The sequence below is a fragment of the Equus caballus genome, chromosome 11 (genome assembly GCF_041296265.1).
Source record: "Equus caballus isolate H_3958 breed thoroughbred chromosome 11, TB-T2T, whole genome shotgun sequence".
In the NCBI taxonomy this organism is placed as follows: Eukaryota; Metazoa; Chordata; class Mammalia; order Perissodactyla; family Equidae; genus Equus; species Equus caballus.
The window spans coordinates 34,853,452-34,878,945 of record NC_091694.1 but is presented as its reverse complement, the minus strand read 5'-3'; the positions used below and the strand labels follow the sequence as shown (position 1 = coordinate 34,878,945).

Here is a 25,494-nt window from a genome sequence, read left to right as displayed (position 1 = left end):
ACTTAGGTTGCTGAAGAAAAATCACCAATTGTTCAGATTTGTGCCTCTATAGCTTTATGGACTCCACTCTCCAGTGAGCCCTGGCAGTCCCGGTGTATTTTCCTGGGGCTCCCTCCTCCTCTTCTCAGTTTGCACTCATCTTTTCGTAGAAGCCAGTGCCTAGAATGGTGTCTGGCACATGGTAGGCACACAGTAACTATCTACTGAGTGAATGAATTCTACATTCCACCTAAATGTTAGCAGGCCCTGCTTGCTGCTGTGGCTTTCTGGCCTGTCTTCATTCTCTTAGTGATTCCAGGATCTACAGTCCTCTAAGAGTTTATATTTTATTTTAGGTGTTTCCCCCTATTTTTGCTGTGTATTTAGGATGAATTAGCATGCTCTGTATTTAGTATGGTGCATGTGCTCAGTCCATCATCTTGAAATCAGTCTCCTTCTTTCTTCATGGATACTATTTCAAACTGCCCCATTCTCCTTAAATCTCTTACCCATCGTCTTGTCTCTCTGGCTCAGAGAGAAAATGGTGGCTGTCATTCCGGAAATCTCTTGCCTTCATGCACCTAGACCCTAAATGTCCCTGCAGCAACCCTCTGCTCTCCTCCTGTCGCAGAGGAGGAGCAGTCGCTGCCCGCAGCCTGCCCAACCACAACAACTGCTCTTCCAAAGTCGCCACTGGGCATTTACCTCAACGCTGGCCCCGTGACCCACACCCTGCCATCTTGAAGTGCTCCCCCTGTGGCGCCTGTTTCACCACACTCTCCTGGTTTTTCTTCTGCCTCTAGCTACTTCTCAATCCCTTTTCCGGGTTTTCCTTCTCTATCAGCCTTAAGTGTATTTCTCAAGGCCCTATCTTGGCCCTTTGGCTTCTCCCTCAGTCAGTACAGGGCAATCTCCTCTGGCTTCTGTGGCCTCAATTACTATCCATGAACTATTTCCAAATAATTTCCACATTCGCTTTCTCTCTTGATCTCCAGAACCACTTATCCCATCACCTACTGACATTTCCACGTGTCCAGAAACTGAACTCTTCTCTCTCCTCAACCCTGTCCTTCTCCTGGGTTCACCCCACCTCACTGTGTACAAAGCCCTTCATGACCAGCCGCTGCCCTCTCTCCAGACTCCTCTCCGGCTGCTCTGTGCAAGCTCTAGCCAAGCCGAGCTCCCCGGAGGGTCCCCGAGCACACGTGCTTTCTCTGCCTGCCAGGCCTCTGCACATACTTCTCCTTCTGCCTGGAATGCCATCTCCCACAGCCCCCTCCTCTCTCTGTCACCCCCCTCAAAATAACTCGTCTAATTCCTGCTTAGCAGACATTCCTTTCAATATTGCCTTTTCTAGAAAAATAGAATTTTTAAAAGAAGCAAAGCATTTACTTATTCCGGTTGTTTTGTGTCTAGGTAAAGCTATAACCTAATACAAAAAAAAAACACAACACTTTAATAAACACCTGGATACATATTAAGTGCATTTTCTCTTTAGACTTTAACTCTTTCCATCTTTAGCTAAATCTTGTCTTTCTTTTTTGCCTGCTCCCACATCTAATAGCGAAAGCCCCCAGGCCTGATTCACAGGCCTTGATCGGCTGTTTAAAATGTTCTTGACACGGCTCTGTGGCGGGCAGCCTCCTTTTGCTGCTGTTGACTCCTGAGAGCTCACTAGGTCAGCTCTCAAGGTCAAGAGGGACTGTCTCTTCCCCATGACTGTGGCTTCCTGCAGTCCTGGGAACACTGTTTCATTGTCCTTTACAGTCATAGCACTAAAGGTAGGAAAGAGGCTTCATCTTTTTCTGTCTACCGTCTCTTTAACAGACTCTGTTCTAGTCCAGAAGCAGTTACTCTTGGGGATCACACTGTGGGCTCGATCTTCGCCTCTTACCTTCTTGTCAGAAATCCATTTGCTTCCTTACCCAAATATACAAAACTTTCACACAACAGTATTATAGGCAGTGCATTCTAGTACTTTCTATTTTATTTCTTTTTTTAAAATGCGAACATGAGCCACTAAATTGATCTCACAAGACATCAGTGAACTGTGATCTACAGTTTAGAAGCCAGTGTTCTAGTTTATTCTGCTAAATCCTCTGAGTTTTCCTGTATGTATATTAATTACTCAGCAGAAAAGCCTGTGCGGTTATTTTCAACTAAAGCTCTTCCAAAGATTTCTGTCAGAAACTACTTTTTTCTTTTTGCTGAGGAAGCTTCACCCTGAGCTAACATCCGTGCCAGTCTTCCTCTATTTTGTATGTGGGTCACTGCCACAGCATGGCAGCCAACAAGTGGTGTACGTCTGTGCCTGGGAACTGAACCCAGGCCATGAAGCAGAGCACTCCAAACTTAACCACTAGGCCACAAGGCTGGCCCCTATCAGAAACTACTTTTACTTATTGAAAATGCTGTGCCTTTTTGCCTTCTTAACATGAAAAGCACATTTTGAACAGTATACACAGTTTTTATGTGGTCACAGGAGGGTTTCAATAAGTTAATTAACAAATATCTAATGATTGCTGATGTTTTGCAAAAGATGGACTAAAAGTAGTATCTTTGTATGTGTGTGCTAATAACATCTTTCATTTCAGGACTGTAGAAATTAAGCTCTCAATATATGTTAGCTATTGTTACTGGAACTGACCAGATGTGTACCCTAAAACAAATCACCGACTGTCTTGGATCCTCTAACCCACCTCTAGGATTAACTCTTCCAGTGGGGCTTGGGACTCCTGCTTGCCCCACTGCTGAGGGCTGGGAACATTTTCTTACTAAGGCTGCATTTCCATTAGGGGCCATATCAGCCCCCTCCCATCTCAAGGTGCCACATCATCAGGTGACAATAATTGCAGGCATCAGGGCAGTAAATTAATTCTCTTATCTTTTAGCCATTCCTACTCTCAGGCAAACACTGTCATTCAAGCAACTTAGCCAGTCACTTAGGTCCTTTCCTCTGCTTTACCTAGCCGGGCCCTAGAATTTTCCACCTTCTACCATGCCTTTACAAAATGCTTCCAGTGCCTTCTCTCGATGACCTCCTCAGTGGGCCTGTGCATTCTCTCCATGGTTGCAGCAGGCAGGCAGGCTCTCTATAGAGACATCTGGTGTCTCTGCACTAGGCTGGGCACTGTGGAGGAGAAGAAGTAAGACATAGTTCCTACTTTCAAAGAGATTCAAGCCTGAGAAGAGGCAACAGTGCTGAACTGTGGGTCAGTTCCTCTCTAGCTTCTACCCCAGCTGCCCAGCGGGGCCCACCTAACTGAGCAGCACCAAGCAGAAGTCCAGATTGGTCCCCTTCCCACAGGCCATGGCCTTTACAGGATGTAAAGACTAAACTTCTAACTCTCCAGTAACAGATGCCATAATTGCTGAGGGTGGGGAGAAGACAGTAAGCCCCCAAAGGCACAGGAGCACCCAGAGACAGAGTCCAGTGCCATCGGCAGGCCAAAAGCACCCCTGCTCAGGATGGAAGGGAGCAGCTGCTGCTGGTGAGACCGGGGGGCAGTTGGTGGCTGCAGCAGGGGTAGCATTGTTGATGTTGCTATTTGAGTCTCAGCTCAGTGTCAGATTGCCTGTTCCTAGCTTCTTTCCACTGGTAGGAAAGGTCAAATCTGAGAGTCCCTTTAGTTCCCAGCACCTAGCTACTGCCACTGGGAAGAATGTTTATTTTTTCTTTTTGGCGGTATTTGGAAGTCCTCATCAAGAAATGGGGGAAGCCTATGCCTTGGGCAGGTTCCTTTCCCATTCTCGGTTCAATTTCTTCTTTAACATCATGGGAGAGGGGACGAGAAATGCAGTAAACGTTTGCCTACTGCACCTATTGTGTCTTGGCCACTGTACTGCTGTGCTGAGCACTGTGTCATCTCATTGACTCTTCTCAACAATAATAATGGCCACTGCCTACCATCGGCATCTCTGCTTCAGACTCTGTGCAAGCCACAGAAAAGTCCTCTAACCATCATAGCACCTCCAGATGGATATTCCTCTCTCCAGTTTACAAAGGAGAAAAAAGGAAAGATTTTAAAGAAGATCATAACTAAAAGATGTGGGATTAAAATGAGATATCTAGGAAGAGTTTCCAGTTCCTAAGATCCTGTCAGTCTCACCTGGTCAGAAGAGTATTTCAGTTACTCCCTTTATTCACAACAAGAGGGGGAGGCGGAGAGGGCTCCCCCTTTCAGGGCCCGCTCTGTCGTCATATTTTCCTCTCACGAAGTGTCCAGGACCCACGCATTACAGCCCGAGCTCCTTGCTTTGATATTTCAAGTCTCTTACAGGCCTTCCTCACCTTCCCTTCCAAGGTGATCTCCCGCTTCCCCTTCCACAATAGCCCCATAGTCATTTTTCACCACCGCCAACACCTTCATGCAAATATACTCACCTGTCAAAGTGACCCCATCATCCCCAGCACATGCCCTGCCCTACTCACCTGGCTCTGTTAAAGTGCCCGCTGCCCTCCGTGTCTGCCCAGTCACTTTTTTAGACCAAGCTCAAACCTTGCCTTCTCTGTGAAGTTATCTCTTCCTGTAGCCAAACATCCTTTCTCTCTCTCTGAACTTCTGCCCCATCTACTCACTGGACCCTGGGCCCTGGACAAGTAGCATATGTTGCTTTTGCCATTAACCAGCAATAGCCACTTCCCTTCTACATGCCACTGGGGGAAGGCTCAGCTCTGGTGGTCCCTTCAGCTCCTCCCTCAGCCATACTGCCCATACTGCGTGTCTTAACCCAATTCCAGTTCCTTGGACTGAGTCTGATTCATCTTCGTTACCTCTAACCACCCCTTCTCCCTGCCCAGCATCTAGCACTGGGACGAGAGCCAAACTGAGCCCCAGTTAATGTTTGTTGAATGACTGGATGGGTTTTTGTGGCTCCTGAGAGGTAAATGAAAGCCAGCCAGAGCAATGGGAAAAATTATTGTGTTTAAAAGACACACTTGTTAGTTTCTGGCCAGTTCTCAAATCTGATTCTAGGGAGATAGTTTCTCTCTCTCCCTCCTTCCCTCCCTTATTCTTCCTCTCCCTCCCCTTCCCCCTCCCCACTCTTTCTCTCCTCCTCCCCTTCCCTCCCCCATTCTCTCCCCCACCCCATCTCTCTTAAGGCTGCTGGAAGCCCAAGGCAGAGGCAGAGTTGTAATGGAAGTTTAGGGCTGAGAAGTTCCTCTGCACTTTGCTCAATTGCCCAAAGTCTGCTTTGAATTCTTGAACCAAAGCACACTGATTCCTATCAACAAGGAGGAGGTGCCAGGGTGACCTCACTGGTGAACCTTCAGAGTCCCCTTTCCAGGTGTTGCCCCAACATAGAAGCAGGAATTCCTATGGAAAACGTACTGGCTTGGACACAAGGGTGGGGAAGGGCAACTGCTCGCCGCCCCCCTGCCCCGAAAAGGCCCTCCTCTGGACATACTAACATAGGTAAATGGTTAACAAAAGGGAGGATTTCTCTCTGTTCTTCCTCTTCTGCCAGAAAATTCACCTTTAACCATTGACCTTTCTGTGAGGTGTGAGATCTGAACAAAGTTGAACACAGTCATGGATGGTTAAATACCTATCTTTTCTTTCTGCCCCTGCCCCTCTGCCTCCTCAGAAGATGGTCTAAGTGGACCACTCCCTAGGTTTGATGGCTGGTAACAGAGAAAAGACACACATACACACAGAAAAGGAAAGTTGGAAATGACCCTCTGACCCTTTAGGAATCCCCAGCCTCACTGTACCAAGAAGGCCTAACCATGCCGATCTGATTGAATTTAACAGAAGGGGGCATTTCCAAGTACTCATACCAGAATCAGCTATCTAAACTGACATTTGGTGATTTCTTCCTGCCCGTTTCTCTTTGCACCCCACCCCTGCCCTCAGGGACCTGCAGGCCCACTGCATAAGACATTTTTTAATTTGCTGGCAGAATCCCCCAGCACCAGGCTTCACAGACCTCCCCCGATTTTCCCCCCACATATGTTTTATTTAGTGTAGCTCGATTGCTTGCAATTCCACCCCTCTGCGTGCTTAATTGAGTTTGGGGAGAATCAACATCCAGTTGCTTCATTTGTTTAGGATGACTTTTTCCATTCTGTGCCCCCCGTGCTCATTTTACTGGCATGTTCCCATCATCTCCAGGCTCCAGTTGGCCAGGAACTGCGTGCCATCTCCACTTCGATGTGCGTGACTGGTGCTGGCCTTTGGGGTGGGTTGGGGGGTTGTGGGCTAAGTCGACCAGGGTCCCACCTCCATCTGAGCATGGGCTGGGTCCTTGGAAGCCTTGGAGATTCTTTGGTTTCATACTTTATTCATCTCCAAGCCACTGAGAGCTGAATATGAGCATCCAGTTCATGCATTTGAGCACGGCTCCATGATCCTTCTCTAAACAGCCCAGCCACACTGCCAAGAAGCTTTGAACTCCAGGCCTGTTTCTACATCCATAGAACCCAAGAGGAGAAAGAAAACCTGAGGGGCTACCCAACATGCTGCCTTTACCTCCACATCCTTCTCTGCTCCCAAGCCCGCATGGCAGGCAGGAATGTAGGCACTTTAGTAGGCAGGACTGGGGAGGAGGAAAAGAGGAAAGGATGATACCAGTTTAGGCTAGTGAGAAATATGTAAAAGCCTAGATGTGCTGTGCCTTGGAGCAGACCATGAACACCCCCTGCAAAGCTCTCACTGGTCAAACCAGATTTTGATATCTACGACCTTTGATCTCAGTTCTTGCTGCTCTCTTAAAGGTCCATCTTGTGATCCTCTTTAAAGAAATATTTTATTTTCAATACAGACACAGCCCTTGACGTAGCAGTAAACACCATCACCCCTGAGAGACACGTGGCTGTGAAGTGTGTTGGTATGTAACGTCCTGTCTTGGCCTTCCTGCAAGGCTTTGTCCCACTGCTCTTTTTGTCCCTCAGGAGGTTTCCCCCTTCTGTCTGGTGCTCAGGCTTAAGTAGGCATTGGAGTGACGGCAAGAGGTCATCTTAGGCAGGAGGTACCTTCTGGCAACGGACTGGTTTGGGACGGGGAGTAGTTGCTGTTCTTCACCCAACAAGAGTTTCTTTGAGAACCTCCCTCCCTGCCCCCCACTTTTAAGATGGAAGTCAAATTTTCGGATTCTGCTGTGCAGAGCAGAGAGGTCACTAGGCTCTAATGCATTTACCATTGACTGCCCCTCTTGTAGTGCGTCTATTAGTGAGTAATTTGATTTGTACCTATTCATTTGCAGTCCCTGCAGGAGCCTGGAGCTGGCCCCTAGTATAATTGGTGCTGTCTCTATTTTTACATCATTAGATTAGCCCCGACTCCTGGCCACTTGTTGTCTGCGCTTGTCTGTCCATTTATACAACCTAATGTAACACAAAATTCATTACTGATCACATTACTTTCAACTCTGAAGCCAGCCTTGTGATAAACATTTGGTTAACCCCTTCCTACCCTCAGGAGGGCTGACAGAACAAATGCACTTCCACTCGACAGGCAAATCAATATCTTAATACAGCAAAGTGGAATTGCATTTCTAGATTTGTTATTCCTCCTGGAGGAGCAAATGGAAAGGCTCGTCTGAGCTGGCTGAATTGAATAATGAATAGAGCCCCGGCACCAGCAGCCAGTCTGTGAACAGAGCACAAAGGCAAACCCGGCATCCGCCCAGCTTTTTCATCTGGACAGGCGGCACCGCGGCGATTAATTGAGACTTGTGCTTCTTTCCCAGCCACGGAGTGTGGGTGCAAGAGCACAGGCTGGGACCCTAACGGGGGCAACAGAGACCTTGGCCCCACTGCCATTCTCTTTGCTAGGCTTGGCTTAGGACAACTGGACCAAGAACTGTGTTAGTTTCCTTAAAACCTTCTTCACTGATCTAAAGGCATCAGACACATGGCCTTGGCACTAATGCCACCAAGAAATTAAATTAAACCCATTACAAAACTAATGTTTACCATTTGGAAACAAACATGCAAAATTATTCCTATTTAGAGCTGGGTCAGCAATGTTGGGGTTGGTTGGTTCATACCAACTTGTGTGTGTGTGTGCGCCTGTCCCCAGGGTGAGCGTTCTTTGGCATGGAAGCACCATATGCACCTGAAAGTGGTCCTAGTTCTCCAGTAGGGATGTTGGTGAGCAGCATGGGGGATTCTAGCACAGTAGCTGGCCAAGAGTCTGGAAGGAACCTCCACATAGCTCTATTTAATCTAGAAGATTCTCCCCAGCCCCCATTTTTCTCTGGGTAGTATCCGCACCCACTGTAAGTCATTAACTTGCAGGACAATTTGTTTCAAAAGAAAAAATACTCTGACTTATTAAGAAACTTGTAAAGCCTGTAGCACAAAGATTAGAAAAATACGCATAGAGGAAGTAGAATGGAACCTATTACCATGAAAGTCATAAATCCCTAAGTAAAAGGAAGTCGTAAATGGAAGATACTCAGCTGGGAGGGGCAGCAGCTCGTCTAGGGGATGTTCTGCTTGAATTTGGGGTAGCCCTGAACGGGAGGCCCAGGAGAGGCACAGAGGCCTTGAGTCTGTGGGCCTCCTTTCTGTTGAGCAGGGCCCCCTCCCTCTCTGAGGACCGCACCTTGGACCCTGCTGCCCGTTAACCTGTTCAGAGCCTTGACAGGCCAAAAAGGCCTGTGAGACTTGGGGGTCCTGGGCATTCCTTGAGAGGGCTCATATGCTGCTCTTGGCCTTCTCCGTTCCTCCAGTGTTTCTCACGCCTCCCTCCTTCGTGCATGGGGGAGGGCGGGGGGGCAGGGTGCTCCTTGCAGCAGTCCTGAGGGTGCGAGGTGAGAGGTAAGAGGTGCAGCAGGGATTGCCTCACCCTGGCCTGACTCTGGGAAGCTCCATTTCCCACAGAGGGGCTGTAGGGCCAGGCCAGAGACTCTAGAATCCTAACTATGAAGTGCTTCCTATTGTGAGGAACTACAAGGAAAGATCCCTTGGCAGACTATTACAAGACGCCTCACATCTAGGCAGTGGAAGGAGGACAGTGGTGTGTCACTGAGGTGAGCCTGGGAGCGGCAGCTCTGTCCTCAGGGCTGCTCCCCTCCCCACCCCCAGCCCTCAGTGCACCAACTTGCTCAGTCTCGAGCCTGCTGCTTTGGCCTCAGCTGTTAATCCTCTCAGGTGGGTAAGTGGGACAGTGGGGGAGGGGGACTCCACAGCTCCCACTCTGGCCCCAGCCCCATCAGCTCTAGGAAACAGAGCAGAGCCTGGGCTTTGGCCTTGGCAGAATAGCACAGATCAGTGACTGGGGAGAGTGGGTCCGCCAGTGGAAGGAGAGGCTGTGATTTCTTAACCTTGATGGAAAAGGGGGAAAGCCACATCTTACCAAACTCTTCCGCTGCATCATAGAGAATTTAATTACGTTTGGACATTTGAATAAGAACCAGATGTGGTTCTAGCCCGTCAGGCCAGCAGCGTTCAAGGAGCAGCGTCTCTCCTGTGTCTGCAGGCCCCGGTGCTGTCTTGGGGCCCTGGAGGGCAGCTCGGGAAGACCCCGCCTGGGCGCTTGGTGGGGTCTTCTGAGTTTTGAGGCTGGACTTTAGGAGATAGGCAGGTCCAGGCCAGCTGCCAGACACCTGGCTCCGCGGGAGAATTTCCAAGCCCTGCCCCCTCCTCATAGCCATGCTGAGTGGGCATGTTTGTGGGGCCCTCGTGAGCACCCGCAGCCACCCCACATGCAGATGCACCCACAAAGAAGTCACGTTGCAGCACCTGGCTGGGCATTCTCTACCACCGAAGACATGTCGCTGTGCTGCCTGACCCTGAGTCGACCTCACATGGCATCTGCCGGGGCTCTGCCCTTGGTGTCGTGCCGAGGACCTGGAGCTAGGAGGGCATTTCAGGCCCCCTGGGTGAGGAGCACTTCTCCAGGGGCCTCAGCCTGCTGAAACACCAGCGATGGCAACGCTGATTTTCTAACCAGGACCCCACTGCAATAATAGTGGTCTCTCACACGTCTTCGGTGTGTGTTCTGCTGCTTAAAGCCCCATCACGTCGTTTTTTCTTTCGAGCCTCGCACCTGCAGTGAGGTTGCCTGAGCAGCCCCTCCCCTCCTGCCTGACAGATGATGAAGCAGATGAGAAGTGAAGTGACTTGTCCAGGTCATTCAGCACGTCTGGGGCAGAACTGGGGCTGGAGGAAGCTCAGCCTCCTACTCCAGGAGCCCTCCTTCTTGCCAAGGGAGTTTCAGCTCAGGCCTGCTCCTACGTCGGGCTGATCTTAAGCATAGCTTCAGCCAGATTTATCAAATACCTCAAAACCAGGGAAATGTGAGCCAGGTCAGCTCAGCCTTTGCTGTCCCCATGCGTAATGTGTTGTGGCAGGACATGCTCTGCCTTGGTCAGGATTTAAAGTTATACTAATAGAGTGGCACTGAGAGGGTCACTGCACATGGGGGGCTGGTCGAGGTGGTCTGGGAGGGGGATCCTGTGATCTTCTCCTTTGAAGCCAAGACTTGGGAGGGCTTGGGTAATGTGGGCTTCCTGGGAGTAGGGTGTGGCAGCATTTCTGGTTCCAGTCTTTCTCTGCCTGGGATTAGTGCCGTGTCACGCCCGTTACAGGAGGGACTTGGGGAAAGGCTCCAGCCCCCAGCCAGCACACCTTCTGGCTAAGACCCCACCTCCCATCATTGCTCATCAGCTGTTCAAAGGCTATGAAGGAATCTGGGGCTGGGCTGTGAGCTGCTCCACCTGGAACTCAAATGCACTGCTTCCCCCCAACACACACACACAGACACACACACACACACACAGCCGGCTCCAGGGAGAGGGGGTGGAGGATGTGGTAAGAGAGGCCTTTTGAATGCTGACCCTCCGTCCTGAGTCCTCCTCATTCCTCAGGCCTCCCTCCCTCCCCACCTCTTTTCTACTTTTATTCTCCCTTCCCTAACATTCCGGCCTACTCATCTCCTGTTATCACGCCCCTGTCTGAAGGAAGATCTGAGGTCTTCCCTGGGTCTTAGGTCTCCCCTGCAAACCCTGAGGTTATTAGGCACATGCACGGCCCCAGTGCCAAGGGAAGCAGTTCATGGTATCCTGAGCCAGGAGCGCCAGATCTTTATCCTCAATGTTTGGAACTGGGGAATGGAGGGCAGGGTAGGCCATGTGATCTTGGTCTCATTCTGTGACATTCTGGGTCTCAGTACCTGTGGGGGTCAGGAACAAGAGCTGGGCTAGGAGGATCAAAGCACATTTGTGGGAGCCCTGTGAGTTGAAAGAGACTCCAGCCAGGAAAGAAGGCACATGCCTACCCAGGGGCTGCGGGCCTCAGGCCGACGGCTGGAGCTCTCAGGAATGCCAGGCTGCATGTGTGGGGTAAGATCACTAGCAGTTGTGTGGCGTCAGTGGGCCAGGGCTCTGTGCTCAGACATAGGCGTTAAGCCCAGAGATAACCAGGCCAGAGTTAGCCCTGCTGCTCATCTACTCCTGAATTCCATCGGCCCAACCCGGATTCCTATTATCTGACCGCAGAGGAGCCTTTTCATCCTCAGCCCCTCAGCTTCGAGAAGCTGCCCTCCTTCCTTCCACAAGCATGCCTGGGAAGGGAACAAAAATCCCTGCTAGAGGAAAAAGGTGGTCCCTTCTCAGTCTCCCCCTGCCCCCATCCTCCATAGACCTCTGTGCTGGACAAAGAGGATGCCTGGTCTGTCAGCATCTCTGCAACCCAGCTCTGCAGCCTCAGGGAGGGGCCTGAGGGTGAGAAGAGCCACCACTGAAGGGTGGAGCTAGGAGAGGGGCGGGAAGAGGGAAGGTGTAGGGGAGCAGCCCAGCCTAGAAGGTGGGCGTGTCTGAGTGTGGAGACTAGCAGGGCCTCCCTACAGGCTGCCTCCTTTAACTGCTGCCCTTTTAACCTCCTGGAAAGTGCCCTGGGGTAGAGGCTGGCTCCCACCCGGAGTGTGGCCTTTGACAGGGCTCTGGGTTTCTAGAAGCATTCTCAGCCAACTCCATCTCTGTCTCCCTGAACAGACCTCTGCTTCCCTCAGCCATACTCTGCAGGAGAGAGCAGTAGTTTCCATGCCCAGGACTGGTGTAAGACAAGCAGCCCATAGCTGTGTCCACCTCCTAGTTGGCTTCTGGGCCGTCTCTCTGATTTCCAGCAGGAAACTGCCAATCCTGCTGAGCCCCGCAGGATGCAGTCAAGCCCCCGTCTCCTTAGCCCTTCTCTCTCAGTTTGCCCTGTTGGTCCCAGGCCCTGTTGGCATGCCCCTTGCTCATAAAGTTGATTGCTCAGGGCAGACCCCATTTGGATCCATTTGCTAAACTTGCAGCAGTCCTGTGGTCCCCTGGTCTCCTCTCCATATATCCCGTCCAGGTAAGATGCTGAAACCCTAACCTCCCAGTCAGATGACTTCCTGCTCCACCGACCTCATTCTCCAGCCAAGAACTGTCACGGCAGAAAGGGATTAGAGCTGTTTCTGTTTGCAGATCTCCCCTGAGCCACGCACTGGGCAAAATAGGGCAGTTTGGCTGTGTGTTCTGTGCTCTGGAGCCACCTACTCCCCTGGGGTACCACTGAGCCCATCGCAGGCCAGGGGCTTAACCACAGGCCCTGCTTATGGGGTGGGGGGGGGGGGGGAACTGGGAGGTAGATGCAAGAGGGAAAAATCGATGCATGTCAACAGGGTTGGAAATTTATTTTCCAGCTTGGAAGAGGGTATTTACAAAGAGGCAAAGAGGGAAATGAAAAGCTGTAAACACATATCTGCCATCTTCCTCCGTGGGCCATTTCTTGATTAAAAAAAAGAATCCTTCCCAAGCTCCAGTGGAGGGCGAGCTGGTGGGGGCCTGGATGGCAGAGACACCTGCTGGGGAGGGAAGATGGAGAAGGACCCTGAGGTCCCACAGATAGTCAGAATCACTAATACAATTGCACCAATAATAGTAACTCACATTTGATGACTGGAAGCTTTAAGCACTCTGTGATGCACTCTACATGCATTACTTAATTTATTTCTAACAACCACACTATGAAACAGACATTGTTATCCTTATGGCAGGAAACTGAGGCACAGAGCTGTTGAATAACTTGCCCAAAGTCTCCCAGGTGGCAGGGGGCCTGGGTTCTTAACCGCTTCCCTGAACTGCCCCCACAACCTGGGCAGACCCCTTGCCTCCCCTGTCTCAGGTCCTGGAGGCTGCAGGTGGGGTTGGGGGGAGCATTCTCCCTTCTCACTACCAGAAGTGAGCAGGCTGTGGGTGCAGGGTAAGACTGGCCCTGAGGTCTAATCCTGCTCCCACTAGGCTGCTTGAGTGGTTAGCTTGGGACTGGGGTGTGCAGCTGCAGCCAGGGCCCAATAAAAGTGCTCTGTTAATCCTTTAATGAGCAGCATCATGAGGCTCTAAGTGTATGGAGCAGGGCTGGCTGGAGCATCTGAGCACCAGCAGGGCTGGGCGTAGATGCTGCTCCTTTTGTGGTGGGGGAAGTGCCAGGGCTTCCTGGAGGCTGAACCAGGGGTCCCAGGCATCCTCTTTCCAAACACACACACACATATCACTGCCCTCATCGACCCTGCTACGTCCCAGAAATGGCCCTCCGCTGAATCCTGAGACTTGGGATCTCCCCAGTGCCCCCCCTCCCCCGAGAAGCCTTATGGGCGTCCCTCAGTGTCTCTAATTGGCCATCTGCCCCCACTGCCATCCAGCCTAGAAGAGGCCTGGAGAAGGTCAAGCCCAAAGTAGGACTTCACTCCTGACCCTCTGCTGAGGTCCCTTGCCCACCTGGGCTTCCCCAGCTCTCTCCAAGGCTCCTTAGCCCCTGTGTCATCAGCATTTCAGCCCCTCCCCAAGGAATGGGGGAACCGAGACCATGGCACTTAGTAAAGTGACTGATATATGGAAAGAGGTCTCTGCCCAGTCTGTCCTCAGAAGTCTCTGCCTTACCAGGCATAGGGTGGCCTCAAGGGAAAGAAGGGTCTGTACCCAGGGGAGAGGACAGCCCCGGGGAGAACCTTGAAAGTGAAGCAGCCTTGGGAACTAGCACTCCAGAAGGAAAGGCCACAGAGAGGGGCATCCTCATGCCCTGCCCCCGATGCCATCTCTGGCGCTGTGTGAGAGAGTCCTGGTCTGCCTCCATCCTCGGCCTCTCCCCCAGGTGGAGCCCTGAACTGCTCATCAGCACCCACCCACAGCTCCCAGGAGCCAATCTCTGCTGGTCCACCTTTGCAAAGGAGCCATAGTATCCCGCTGTGGGATGAGGGGGCAGGGGTGGTGGAGGAGTGAACTACCACAGAGAAGCTCCCTCATTCTGCAAGGCCCAGCCCAGGAGTGGGGTGTTATCTGTGGGCAGCCATGCTCCTACCTCCTCCCTGGGAGCTGGGTCTCCCTTGGTGTACATGCCCAGGTAACCAGAGTTGCTTCTCCCTAACAAGGTCAGCCACCTTGCTGCCCCCTCTGACACCTTTGAATTTTGTAAGGCTCCATATAGAGTGGGGGCAACAGGAGGATTGAGCTTTCTCTTTCCTGCACTTATTTCATAAGAACTGGGGCTCCTCCCTTTCAGTTCTTGCTCATTCCAAGTCCCTGTGGCTTGCCCATCCCAGTACCTGGCATAGAGGGGCGTCTGTGTGTACCAGGCCCATTTTCCAACAAGAGCCAGCAGGAATGGGTGGACACAGCCAGTGGTGGGTTTTGGGAGCTGGTCTTGATGCTGGAGTTGTCGACATCTCCATCCTGGGGCCTGCACCAGCACCAGTTCTGTCTCAGGGGGACTACATACCCAGGGCCAGTGGCTTCCTACTCTTTCTTGATTTTGCGATTTGCAAGATGGGGAGACCAGCATCCACCTCCCAGGCTGCCAGAGTCACTGGAGAATGTGAGGTCACAATGAGATTATCTTGTCTGAGTCCAGCCACTGATGTGGGAGCTCCTCCTCGTTCCCCACCTTGTTTTGAGGCCTGGAGAACAGCCTCTGCTAGTGCTAGCTTTTCCCCACCGGCCAGAATCTATATACTTATCCTACGGGGCGCTGCTAGGGAGGCTTTCTTAGTCCCCACCACAGAGCCCCCGGCTCGCTCTCCTGCAGCCCTGGCAGGTTGCTGGTGGACGTTCCCCATAAGTCCCCCTCAGCTACAGGAGACTGCCCAGACCTGGGGGTCTTGAGTGTGGGGGAGGAGGCGGGCAGCCAGAAGCTGGGCCACTGAATCAAAACATCTGGAGGCGTCCCTGAAAACTCTACAGCCTGTCTGTGTCTCCGCGCCCTCTCCCAGCAACCCACCTGCATGGGGCGCCATCCGGCACTGCATGGGCCAGAGGCCCCTTCTCCCCCCTTCCCGTAGCTGCTCGCCATGCTCTGTGTGCGGCCCCTCTCCCCCCACCCCCACGCTGAAGAGGGTCTCGGCTCTGTCACAACAGTTCCATCTCTAGAACCCCCAAGACTGATTGGTCCCCACCCCCCTACACACGCATGTCACTGTCCTTGGCTGCAGAATTTTGCTGCAAGCTTGCCCCGCCCCCCAGTGTGACGCCTCCACACCTCCTATGCCCTCTCCACCTGCTTGCGGAGATCAGTGTACTTCTCAATCATTGTCCATATCTTTTCCAAAAAGATTCCTCAATGCTTTTCTTTTCAAAAGGGAAAAAAAAAGGAAAAAAAAAACAATGCCAACAGCCCAGCGTCCGTGAGCAACCCAACAGTAACAAAGCGTGTGTTCGGGATGGAGGAAGGTAAGGCCACCCATTTCCATTTGCCGCTTGCTCCTAGGGCTGGGCGGCTGGGGTGACTCGAAGGGGGGAATGTGTGTGCACCCCTCCTCCACTTCCATTTCTATACACGCTCATGGTTCTGTCTCAGTGAGGAGAGGAGAGAAGGGCTTTGACAGAAGGCATGTAGAAAAGTGTCCAGGACCAGCTAGGCCCCTGGTTCTTTTACTAGTAGTCCATGCTGAGGAAGAAGCCCCATCTCCCCTTACCACATCATTCATTCCTTCACTCATTCATTCATTCAGGGAATAGCTTTTGAGCACCCGCTGTTTTCCAGACTCTGTGCTTGGCACTAGGGATACAGAGATAAGGCACAACGCTGGCCCCTGAGGGACTCTTCACCGGGATGGAGGGGATGGATGGATGGGGACACACGTGTGAGCAGACAGTACACAGTGTTAGAGGGCCGGGGGCGGGAATCAGTACAGGGCACAGCAGGGCCTGACCAGGGTGGCAGGATGGGCTCACGGAGGAGTGGACACTCGTGCTAAGCTTTGGAAGATGAGCAGGCATTCCGGGGGCTGAGAGAGCCTGGGAAGGGCTTTTCATTCAGAGGGAATTGCATGAGCCCAGCCCAGAGGCCTGAAGCAGCCTGGAGAGATCCAACGACTGCACAAGTTCATTACTTTGGTTCAATATCAGGTGACATTAGTGAGATGGGGTCAGAGGGGCAGGTCACTGAAGGCCACTTCATAGTATTGAGGCATTTAGACCTTATCCTGAGGACCATTAGGAGTCAGTGACGGTTTTTAAGCAGAGGAAAAGCAAGATGAGGTTTGTGCTGTAGACAGACCACTCTGGCTTTGGTAGGGGCATGGATCGGAGAGGGGGGTCTGGAGGTCAGGAGACCTGTAGGAAGCTCTTAAAATTATCCAGGCAGGAAGGGCAGGCCTAACCAGGCAGTGGCAGTGGAAATGGAGAGGAAGAGGCTGGGGGAGGTGTAGGGGAGATAAACTCAGCAGGGCCTAGTCATCCTGGGCTACGGGGGCAAGGGAGAAGCCTGCCATTCCCATCTTACCTCGGGCCTAACTGGTGAAGAAAAAGTAGGAGTGGGGCAGCTCAGGCTATACCTGGCCCCCAAGAGCAGCAAACTCATCTTCCCTTTAGCAATTGTCCCTGCATTGTCGCATGATGGGATGAGGTGCATCCACTCAGACTCATGCGGTGGGGTCGCTGGGGCTGATGAGGGGGTTGCTGTGGGCCTGTGCCGAGGGGCAGTGGGGCTGCCACGCTTGGTCCCGGGCTCCGGTCTCCTCAGCTTCCTTGGCACTAAGGATGTGTTTGCACTTTGCATCAAGAAGGTTGGGCCTGTCCCCCAGCTCTGGAAAGGAGCCAGCCTTCCCTAAACTAGTGGCCTTTCCTGCTCCTTCATCTGGGGCTTTCTTCCTTGGGCCTGGTGTCCAGATCTTAAGGAAGCCCCTGCTTTTCTTGCTCCTGCCAATGCTCCTCTTTCCTGCCCTCCTGGCCCTGCTGTCAGCGCCCCCTAGTGCCAGGACGGCCATGCATGAGGGCAAGGGCCTCTCTGGAAGCCAGTGGGACCTCAGAGATTTCCCACAACCTCCTTGGCTGGCTTGTGAGGAAAGAAGGGAATTGAAGGAGCTTTCTTGGAGTCTGGAGCTTCTGTATAGAAATCGCAGGGTCTATTCTTTGCTTTCCCATCCTCTCCCACTCTTGGTGCAACGGCCTGTACTCTCAAATTAGGCTGAGACTGAAGAATGAGCAGGAAGAAGAGAGCCCATGCCACAACCTTGTTTTCTGTCCATATTTAGATAACTCTTGACTTATCCCAGGGTCAGACCCGACAGGGCAGCCCATGTGTCTTGGAGATCAGGGGCCATCGTCAGGCCGGCAGCTTGTGTTTACAGCCCTCTCCTTCCACTGTCTCCTCGCTGCTGAGAGATTCCAGTGTCCTTTCAGCCTGGGCTCAGTCCCCAGATATAGCTGGTGCAGCCTGAGGGCCCCTCATGCCTGGGCCCAGGTGCCTTCTCCCAATCCACACACAGCACAGACTCCCCCAATCCATTCTGTGGCTGCTGCTACTGGGCAGCCTCAGTGCTTTGGGGGTGACCTACAGGGAGTGAGGGTCAGTGGTTAGTCCCTGGCTGGCTGGTGATGGCCAGCCCGGGATTAAAGGCCATGATCCATTCCCTAACCAAAGCCAGCTGTGCTGCATGTGTATGGTGGCAGGGAGCCTGGGAGCCGGTGCAGGCTGGAGATAAAGGTCTCAAGCCAGACCAGAGAAGTGTAACATTCGAGCACACCTTGTTGTTTCAAATGACTGCTGTGAGGTCCTGAGCTCCTGAGGCGGACAGGCAAGACCCCCTGAGTTCCAGGCAGGAGGACTTGGAGAAGGAGAGGTTGCAGGTCACCACATCTTGGCTTGGGGCAGACTCCTAGAGTCTGCCCTGGGATTTGTGTGCCCACATCTCAGAGCCCACTATGAGGGACTGAAAGGGGATAGTAACTGGCCATTTCAAAAACTAAGAAGTAATTCCTTCGTCCCTGCATTCAGCATGCAAGGAAGTCTATTCCCAACCCACCTACCCTAGTGACTGTCTTGGGTCAAGAGATGGTGGGCAATTAAGTAAGATGCCTACAGCTGCATGAGATGGGGCCAGGTGCTGTATCCAAGATGGCAGCATGGCTGTGCCGGGGCCAGGGAAGGGGTGAAGGAGGGAGTGGGAGCCTCCCTGCCTGCTTCCCAGGTTGACTCTGAGCATGTACGTTCTGGGGGGCCTCTAGGAGACTTGGAGGCTAAGAGGAAGGGAGAAAGGAGGACTCTAGGCAAGCAGAGACCTCCTCTCCTTTGGAATAGGCTCCACTCAAACCAGGCATTCCCTCCTGCAGAGAAACAGGACACTTTCCAGGAGGTGCCAAAGATGAACCGGGGCCTGGCCAGCAGGTGGATTGTGTGGGTGAGAGTGAGTGAGCAAGTGAGTGGCTAAGCCAGGGTCGAAGCTGCAGGGCAGGTGAGGCAGGGGAGGACAGGTAGGGACAGTTCAGGCAGGGAAGCTGAGGCCCTCCCTGTGTCCTGGCTCCTCCCCTCCTGCCTGACCTGTAAATCCAGGACAGCAGCCACTTGTGGAGTTGGGGGAGCATGCTGACTGAGCACGAGAATGTGTGCAGATGTGGGCATGTGCCCCACGTATGATAGTGTGATCCAGACAAATCATCAGGGTGGCCATACTTTGGGCCTTAAGGTGTTCCCACAATGAGGGAACAACTGGAGCCTGCCAGCAAAGGGAGCATCTCCCTTTGGCTGAGCCTCCCTGTGACCCGAGCTGCCACCTGGCCCATCTGGGGAGCACGTGGGGATCCCCCTGCAGAAGGATGTAAATGGACCCAGATTGGTGCCTCAAGGAAGGCAGCTTGGCCCAGGGTGTGCCCCTGCTCCCCAGAACGCACTCTGACCAGGCCTGGCCATCTCCTCTGTCTTACAGAACTACAGCGAGAGGGAAGCATCGAGACTCTGAGTAACAGCTCAGGTTCCACCAGCGGCAGCATCCCAAGAAATTTTGATGGCTACAGATCTCCGCTGCCCACCAATGAGAGTCAGCCCCTCAGCCTCTTCCCTACCGGCTTCCCATAGGTACCAGCAACCTGCTTCTGATTGGCTGGCCCACTCACCTGCTGGAGGGAGGGGGAGAAGCCCCCCTCTGGTCCTCCACTTCAGTCTCTGCTCCTCTTTCACCACCGTCTTCCCCAAGCTTAGTGACAACAGCCACCCACCCTCCCTGGATTGAGAAGAGACCCTTCTCCAAAGCACCTCGGCGCACTCTGAACTCTGCCCCCCATCAGCAGGGCTGTGGCTGAGAGAGACTCTGCAGAAGCTCCGTCCCCTCCTCCGTTTGCACATTATGTCCTGCATTGGATCCGCTTTTGTATTTTCTAACCACACCCACAGGGGTCCTGGGTGAGGAGAGTGTGGATGGCCTGGCTGGGCATTTTGACCCTGAGTGGACAGCCCCAGCCCACTCCTGGCTGTGGGGCACATGGCCCAGCTTCCCTTGGCCAGCCTCCCTCCAGCATGGAGTGAACTGAGGCCCAGAGCATGAGGGAAGGAGGAGGGAAGGAGAAGCCCCCCTTCCTCTTCTCTTTCCCCTTTGGCTCCTGGGAAGGATTTGTCTTTCTTGTCTGTAAGCCCTTTACCCTGGTTCTGTGCTGTTCAGTGAAGGAAACTGTGGTTACTGAGGCCCTGTCAAAAAGTGCACGTCTTGTCCAATAAATCACGCTGCGATTGGTGTCCATCCCTGAGTTGCTGGGGTCAGGGTCCTTTCCAAGCACTGAGCAGAGTCCTGTGGGCCTGACCATGTGTCCCTGCTCCCACCACCGCGTGCCCCGACACGTGCAGCTGAGGGGGGAGTCAGTGAGGGGGTAGAAGGAGAATGTTTGCTCTGGAATTTGGGTGGGGCCTGATTTAAATCCATTCTCCAACCTTCTTGCCTGTTACCAGAGCCAGTGAGTTCTGGGGGCGCCACAGGCCTGGACTCTCCCTGGCTGTGGCAGTCAGGGCCAGTCAAGTCCTTGGCATGTGCTGGTGGGCTACTGTGGGACAAAAGCCTGCTGAAGACTCTGGCCTTCTCTTTGGGACAGGCACCTTGTAACTGCCTCTTTCTTCAAACTCAGAAGGTGGAAGCGTGATCAGGTGAAGGTGGGTCTCTCATGAATCCTGGCTGGAACCTTGGATGACAAGTTCCTGATTTTGTTCCCTACCCTCCTCCCAATTCTGGACCTAAAGTGAATGGAAGGAAGGAGACAGGAGCAGGGGGAGCAAAAATGAGTGTTGAGTAGGAAGGAGACTAATGCTAGCCATATCCCCCTTCCCTGAGCCCTAGGGGAGGCCTGGGACGATTGAAGGAAACCACTGAGCCAGGTGTGGTTTGGGGTGAAGTTTAATGTAACAGCTGCGGAAGACTTGCATTCACAAACAAGCAGAACTTCCCATCCACCCGTCCAGCTGGAGCTGGGGCAGCTCCTGGGGCACCTGCCCCCTTCACGTGCACCCATCGAACCTGGCACATGAGAGAGAAGAGATTTAATCTTCAGTTCCCTCCACCCAATCAATTGGGCATGTTGGGAGAAGGGAGACCTGAATCACATTAGGCTCTGTAGGCTGAGTAGATGGCCCCGCATAGGGTGGCTAAAGCCAGTCCCTCCTGCCTGGAAACCTGCAGGGTAAAAAGTCACATGCCAGAGTGAGGCATGCTGGGAACATAAGGGGTCCTGGGCACAGACAGTGGGGGCTGTGGGATGAGCAACAACTTTTCTCCATTTTGGCTGAATTGGAGACATTGATGTGCCCAGCACAGCCCCTACCTGCAGCCAGAGCAGTTTCAGTCAAAAAGGGACAGGGAAGGGAGTGCCACCAGGCTGCCTATACACAGTGCCCATGACCTGGCTCCTGGGGATGGATTCAGAGCTCTAAGAAAGGTGAGCCCCTCTGAACCCACACTAGGGCACATGGATGGGGCAAAGATGGAGAGCCAGGACCTTTCTCCAACCATGCAGGGAACCGGCTGGCAGCTTAGAGTCAGGAGTCCTCCCTGGCTCAGCCCTTTCCCTCCAGGGGGTGCAAAACAGCTGTGGCCTCCTCCAGTCAGGGAAAGTGATGGGTGAGGGCTGGACTCGCAGGCTGAGCTTGCAGGACAATCTCGTTACTCATCTGCTCGCAGCCAGGACAACTCTTTGAGTATGTGGGGGAAGGGGGAGGATAAGAGAGGCCAGATAAGCTGGCCCCATGGCGGCTGCCACTGGAGCGCGGGTTATCAGAGAGGCCCTGGGCCTGGCCCCCAGCTAATTGGGAAGGTTACGGGCCCTGCCACAGCCTGTAATCAGCTGGAAGTGAGAGCTGGGCCACAGGGTGGGAGACCTTACTGCCCAGTGGCCCTGGAGCAGCCAGCCTCCTATCCTCTAGAGATAACACCCGGGCAATCTCTGCCTCACCCCCAGCAGCCCGAGCAGCCCGCCATGATGGCATCACCCAGGAGGCCATCAAAACATGTATCTAATTGTGACCTGACAGGGTACCTTGAGGAAGCCATCTGACCTCTCTCATTCTCATAGCACCAAGGTACTATGGACTCTCAGTTTAACAGAGGAAAAAATATCTTCATGGCCTGCGAAGAGGCTGATAGGAGCTGGGGTGGCAGCTCAAGAAGGGAGGGCACAGCTCAAGGAGGAAGGGATTGATTTGAGAAAAGGCCCAGTGGTCCCAAGGCACAGGCACTCTGTCAAACACTGGTGTCAGCTCCTCTGGAGGCAAGCAGAGGCCAGCGCAGGCAGCTGCCAGTCAGGGACTGGAAATGGTTTCTCAGTGCTCATGTTTCTGATTTTCACAGATCAGAGAATCTAAAGTAGAAGGTACCTAGGAGAGCACTGTTCGGACCTCATTTTGCAGGTGAGAAGCCTGAGTTCCAGAGAAGGCCAGGGCTTTGCCCAAGGTTACAAAGTCACACAGCTAATCTGCTGACCCCTGTCTGCACCTTGCTGCCTCACATGCCCTGGCCAGTTCCATTTGAGGCCCCGATTCTGTGCTGACCTCCCTGGCCTGTGCCCCCACACAATCAAGGACTCTGATCCCACTCACTCCCATCCCCTACCCCTAAGAGTTTCCAGCTCCAGCCCCTCCCTGACTCTGAAGCTGCTCCCTTGCTCCTGTGTAACTGAGAAGGCAGCCCCCTCCTGCAGACCTAGAATTGGAAACTCTAGGGGCAAAGGGAGAGAGCACCTCGTATGTCTTGTATTCAAAGCAGAGCCCAGCCATGGGCTGGGGCCCTGGAGTCTCATTATTGCCCTGCTGTATGAGCAGGGGTAGCTAGTGGGACATCAATGACATCACCGCCTCTAAGGAGTGGATTCAGCCTTGCTCTCTTTGCAGGTCCCAGGGTCCCATCCCAGCTCTGCCACGGGTAGCTGTGTAGCTGTGTGGCCTCGGGTGAATTACTGCACCTCTGGGCTTCAGGGTCCTCATCGGTAGAGTAGGGGGAGGGGAGCACGCCCTGATGAGAGGAGCAACAGGGCTGAAGCAGGCAAAGAGGAAGCTGCAGGTCAAAAGGCAAAAGGTTGGTTCGAGGCCAGGAGACTGACTGGACAGGCCAGGTAGCACTTCCGCGGGGAAAGGGAGGGCGGTACGGAGCAGCGGGAACCAGGATTGTGGCGCGCTGCCCCCAAGCTGCTCCGGGGAATCCCGGCCAGGCTCCCTGTGAAAGCGTTTCTGAAAGCGAATCAAGAGTCTGGTGAGGCCAGCCCCGCCCCTCTCGCGCAGGTGGGCTGGCCCTAGGGGTCCTTGCTGTGCTTTGCCCCTACTCTCAAGCCACACAGCAGCGTGGCCTGTTCACGCTGCCGCGATCCTAGACACCTACATGCATGACCTCACCCCCGTGCACGTCCATGCACATGCAGGTTCACAGATGTGCACCCCACTTTCGCTGAAACCCGGCGTCTCAAGTACCAGCCGCGACCCGCGGACCTCGACCCCAGAGCAACGAATATTCTGGAGCTCCCAGGGTTATGGGATCCCCAAAACTCTGGGGAAGTCGTCCAAAGTCCGGCAGGGACGCGTTCTTGGTTGCCGGCCGGCCGAGTGACCTCGCCCTCAGGTGCAGAGCGACGCCCCTCGAGGGCCAGAGCAGCCAGGCTGGCCATCGCTTTCGCATCAGCCTAGAAGACTGGGGAATGGCCCACAAAAGCCTTGGCTGCCCAGACACTTCCCGGGACCTAAGCGGAAGAAGTGGCCCCACCGCCCGTCCTGGCGCAAGACTGGGGCCACAACGCGGCCGGCCGGGAAGAGGTCGTGCCTCCCGCTCTCCCCGCGCGCGCCGCCCCCTCCCCCCCCCCCCGCCCATCCTAGCCACTTGGCCCGACCCTGCGCGGGGTAATTGGGTCGGGAGGGAGGCGACGGGCGGGCGGCGACTCCAGAGAGACTGCGTGCCTGTCAGCCGCAATTTGTCTAAGTGGACGGGACAGGCCGGGCCGCTGCGGGCCGGGGTCATCGAGGCTGCGGCCCCCACGCCAGCCAGACCCGGGACCGCGGGGGAGCCGGCCCGGCAGCTAAACGGGGCTGGCTGGCGCCAAGGCTCCGGGAGGCGCGGGTCCGGCAGGGAAGCCGGAGATGGGAAGCAACTCTGTCTGTCTGCCCCCTCCTCCTGCTCCTGCATACACACACAACACGCCAAGACGGGGACGGACGCACCCAGTGGCACCTCCACTGCTGGTCACACGTGTTGGGCCACACACGTCACCCGAGCTTAGCCCGGCACGCTCAAATACGACCGTGCACTTAGTACCAGTCTCACGACAGCGCCCGGTTTCCCAGACGGACGTCCCCTCTTCCTCACGACGAAACATCCTCAAGCCATCCTCGCGGGCGCACGCAGATCCACACCCAGTCACACCGACCACAGACACCTGCGGGGACCAACCCGGGGAAGGCCCTAGCAGTGGCTCTTGACCCCGCGAAAGGTTACGGGGCCAGGGACGGACCAGCAGCCCCCCAGACTCAGGACCGCGGCCCCACCCGGCCCAGGCACCTCCGCCCGATTTCCTTGTTGCGGGAAGCGCGGAGCGCACTGAGCGCGCGCAAAGGGCCGGAGGCCGGGAGGCCCGCGCCCGCCAGACGCCCGGGCCCAGGACCGCCAGGGAGAGGGAGGGGCGGCTGAGCGCGCGTCCCCCGCCCGTCTGCGGGGCCCGGCCGATGCGAAGTGACAGGGGCCGGAGCTTTGTTGTGGAGCCTCGGCCGCCTGGCGCCAGCCGCCCCCGCCCGTGCCCTCCCCCTCCAGCCCCGGGCGGCTCGCGAGGCGCCCCCCGGGGCCTCTTAAAGAGACACGCACTCTCTGCCCCGGGGACCCCCCAGGGGCGCCTGTTCCCGGGAAGGGGAAGAGGGGTAGACCCAGGTGGGGGGAGGGGCTGAGCAGGAGCTGGGCGCCGGACGGCGCCGCTCCGGGGCAGCCTGGGCCTCTCATGCGCGGGTTTTCCGTGAACCAAGGATTTTCCTCGCTGGAGAGTTTGGCTGGGGGATAGATTCAAAATACTGAGGGCGGCTGTAGCAGGACCTTGGGTTGGTTGCGGGATAGCGGGGCAGGGCAGACGGTGAGGGCCCGGCCCGGAAAGAGCCTGTGGCCACCGGAGGGCAGGTCCGTGGCCCAGTGGCTGTGGCCAGGTGGCATAGAGATTCCCAGATGCAGCCGCTGCACCGTTGCCACGGGGGTTCTTGGGCAAACAACCCAGGCCAGTGTGTTTCAAACTCTCCGGGCCTTGGACCCCTGACCAGCTACGGACGTTTCCCAGGAAAATGTCCAAATGGTACACATTTATGTGTACACACTTTTGCTAGTACGAAAGTATGTGTACACACGACTTTGCAAATGTATTCACGGATTCCCAGGTCCATACCCGGATTCCCGGCTAAGGAACACTGCTCTGGCTATTATCTGGTCACCTCACAGACTGAGCAAACCTGTCCACACACGTCCTTCCCTGAAGGGGCCACATTCCGCCTAAGATGGAGCCGGCAGGACTTTGCCTGTGCAAAGCTGCAACGGATCCTGCCCCGGCTGCGTACACTGCGCAGCGCGGAGTCGAAGATTCGTTCTGGACAGAGAGGAGGCACTAAGAGAGGAGCCACCCAGCCGAGAGTGAGGTCGGGAAGAAAAACCCTGCGGGGGCGGCGCCCATTTGCGCGCTGGGAAGGGGAGATGCGAGAGCGCCTGGGCCCCTCGGAAAAGTAGAAAAAATGTCCCCGAGGCCAAACCGCTCGGGCTGGTCCCGAACTCGCACTACCCGGGGCCATCAGGCTTCACATGCCAGGTCCAAGTGTGCAGCGACAAGGTGCCCTGGGCCTGG

The 25,494-nt window shown here is 54.4% G+C and overlaps 1 protein-coding gene and 1 long non-coding RNA gene across 23 annotated transcripts in view; one reads left to right on the top strand and one right to left on the bottom strand.

The window, feature by feature from the left end:
* The window catches only part of BCAS3 (BCAS3 microtubule associated cell migration factor), a 576,498-nt gene extending 556,597 nt beyond the window's left edge, over positions 1-19,901 (top strand). For 10 of the 22 annotated variants that reach the window (XM_023652945.2, XM_070227536.1, XM_023652943.2 and 7 more), the window contains 2 exons: positions 6,745-6,810; positions 19,095-19,901. In XM_023652945.2, coding sequence (XP_023508713.1) covers positions 6,745-6,810; positions 19,095-19,243 — 215 coding nt within the window. In that variant the 3' untranslated portion in view covers positions 19,244-19,901. Of the gene's footprint in view, positions 1-6,744; positions 6,811-15,527; positions 15,619-19,094 lie in introns of all 22 variants that reach the window. The other 12 variants (XM_070227540.1, XM_023652944.2, XM_070227535.1 and 9 more) reach the window with 3 other exon arrangements.
* Positions 1-25,494, bottom strand: part of LOC138916272 (uncharacterized) — a 67,067-nt gene that overhangs the window by 39,588 nt on the left and 1,985 nt on the right. The window lies entirely within an intron of this gene.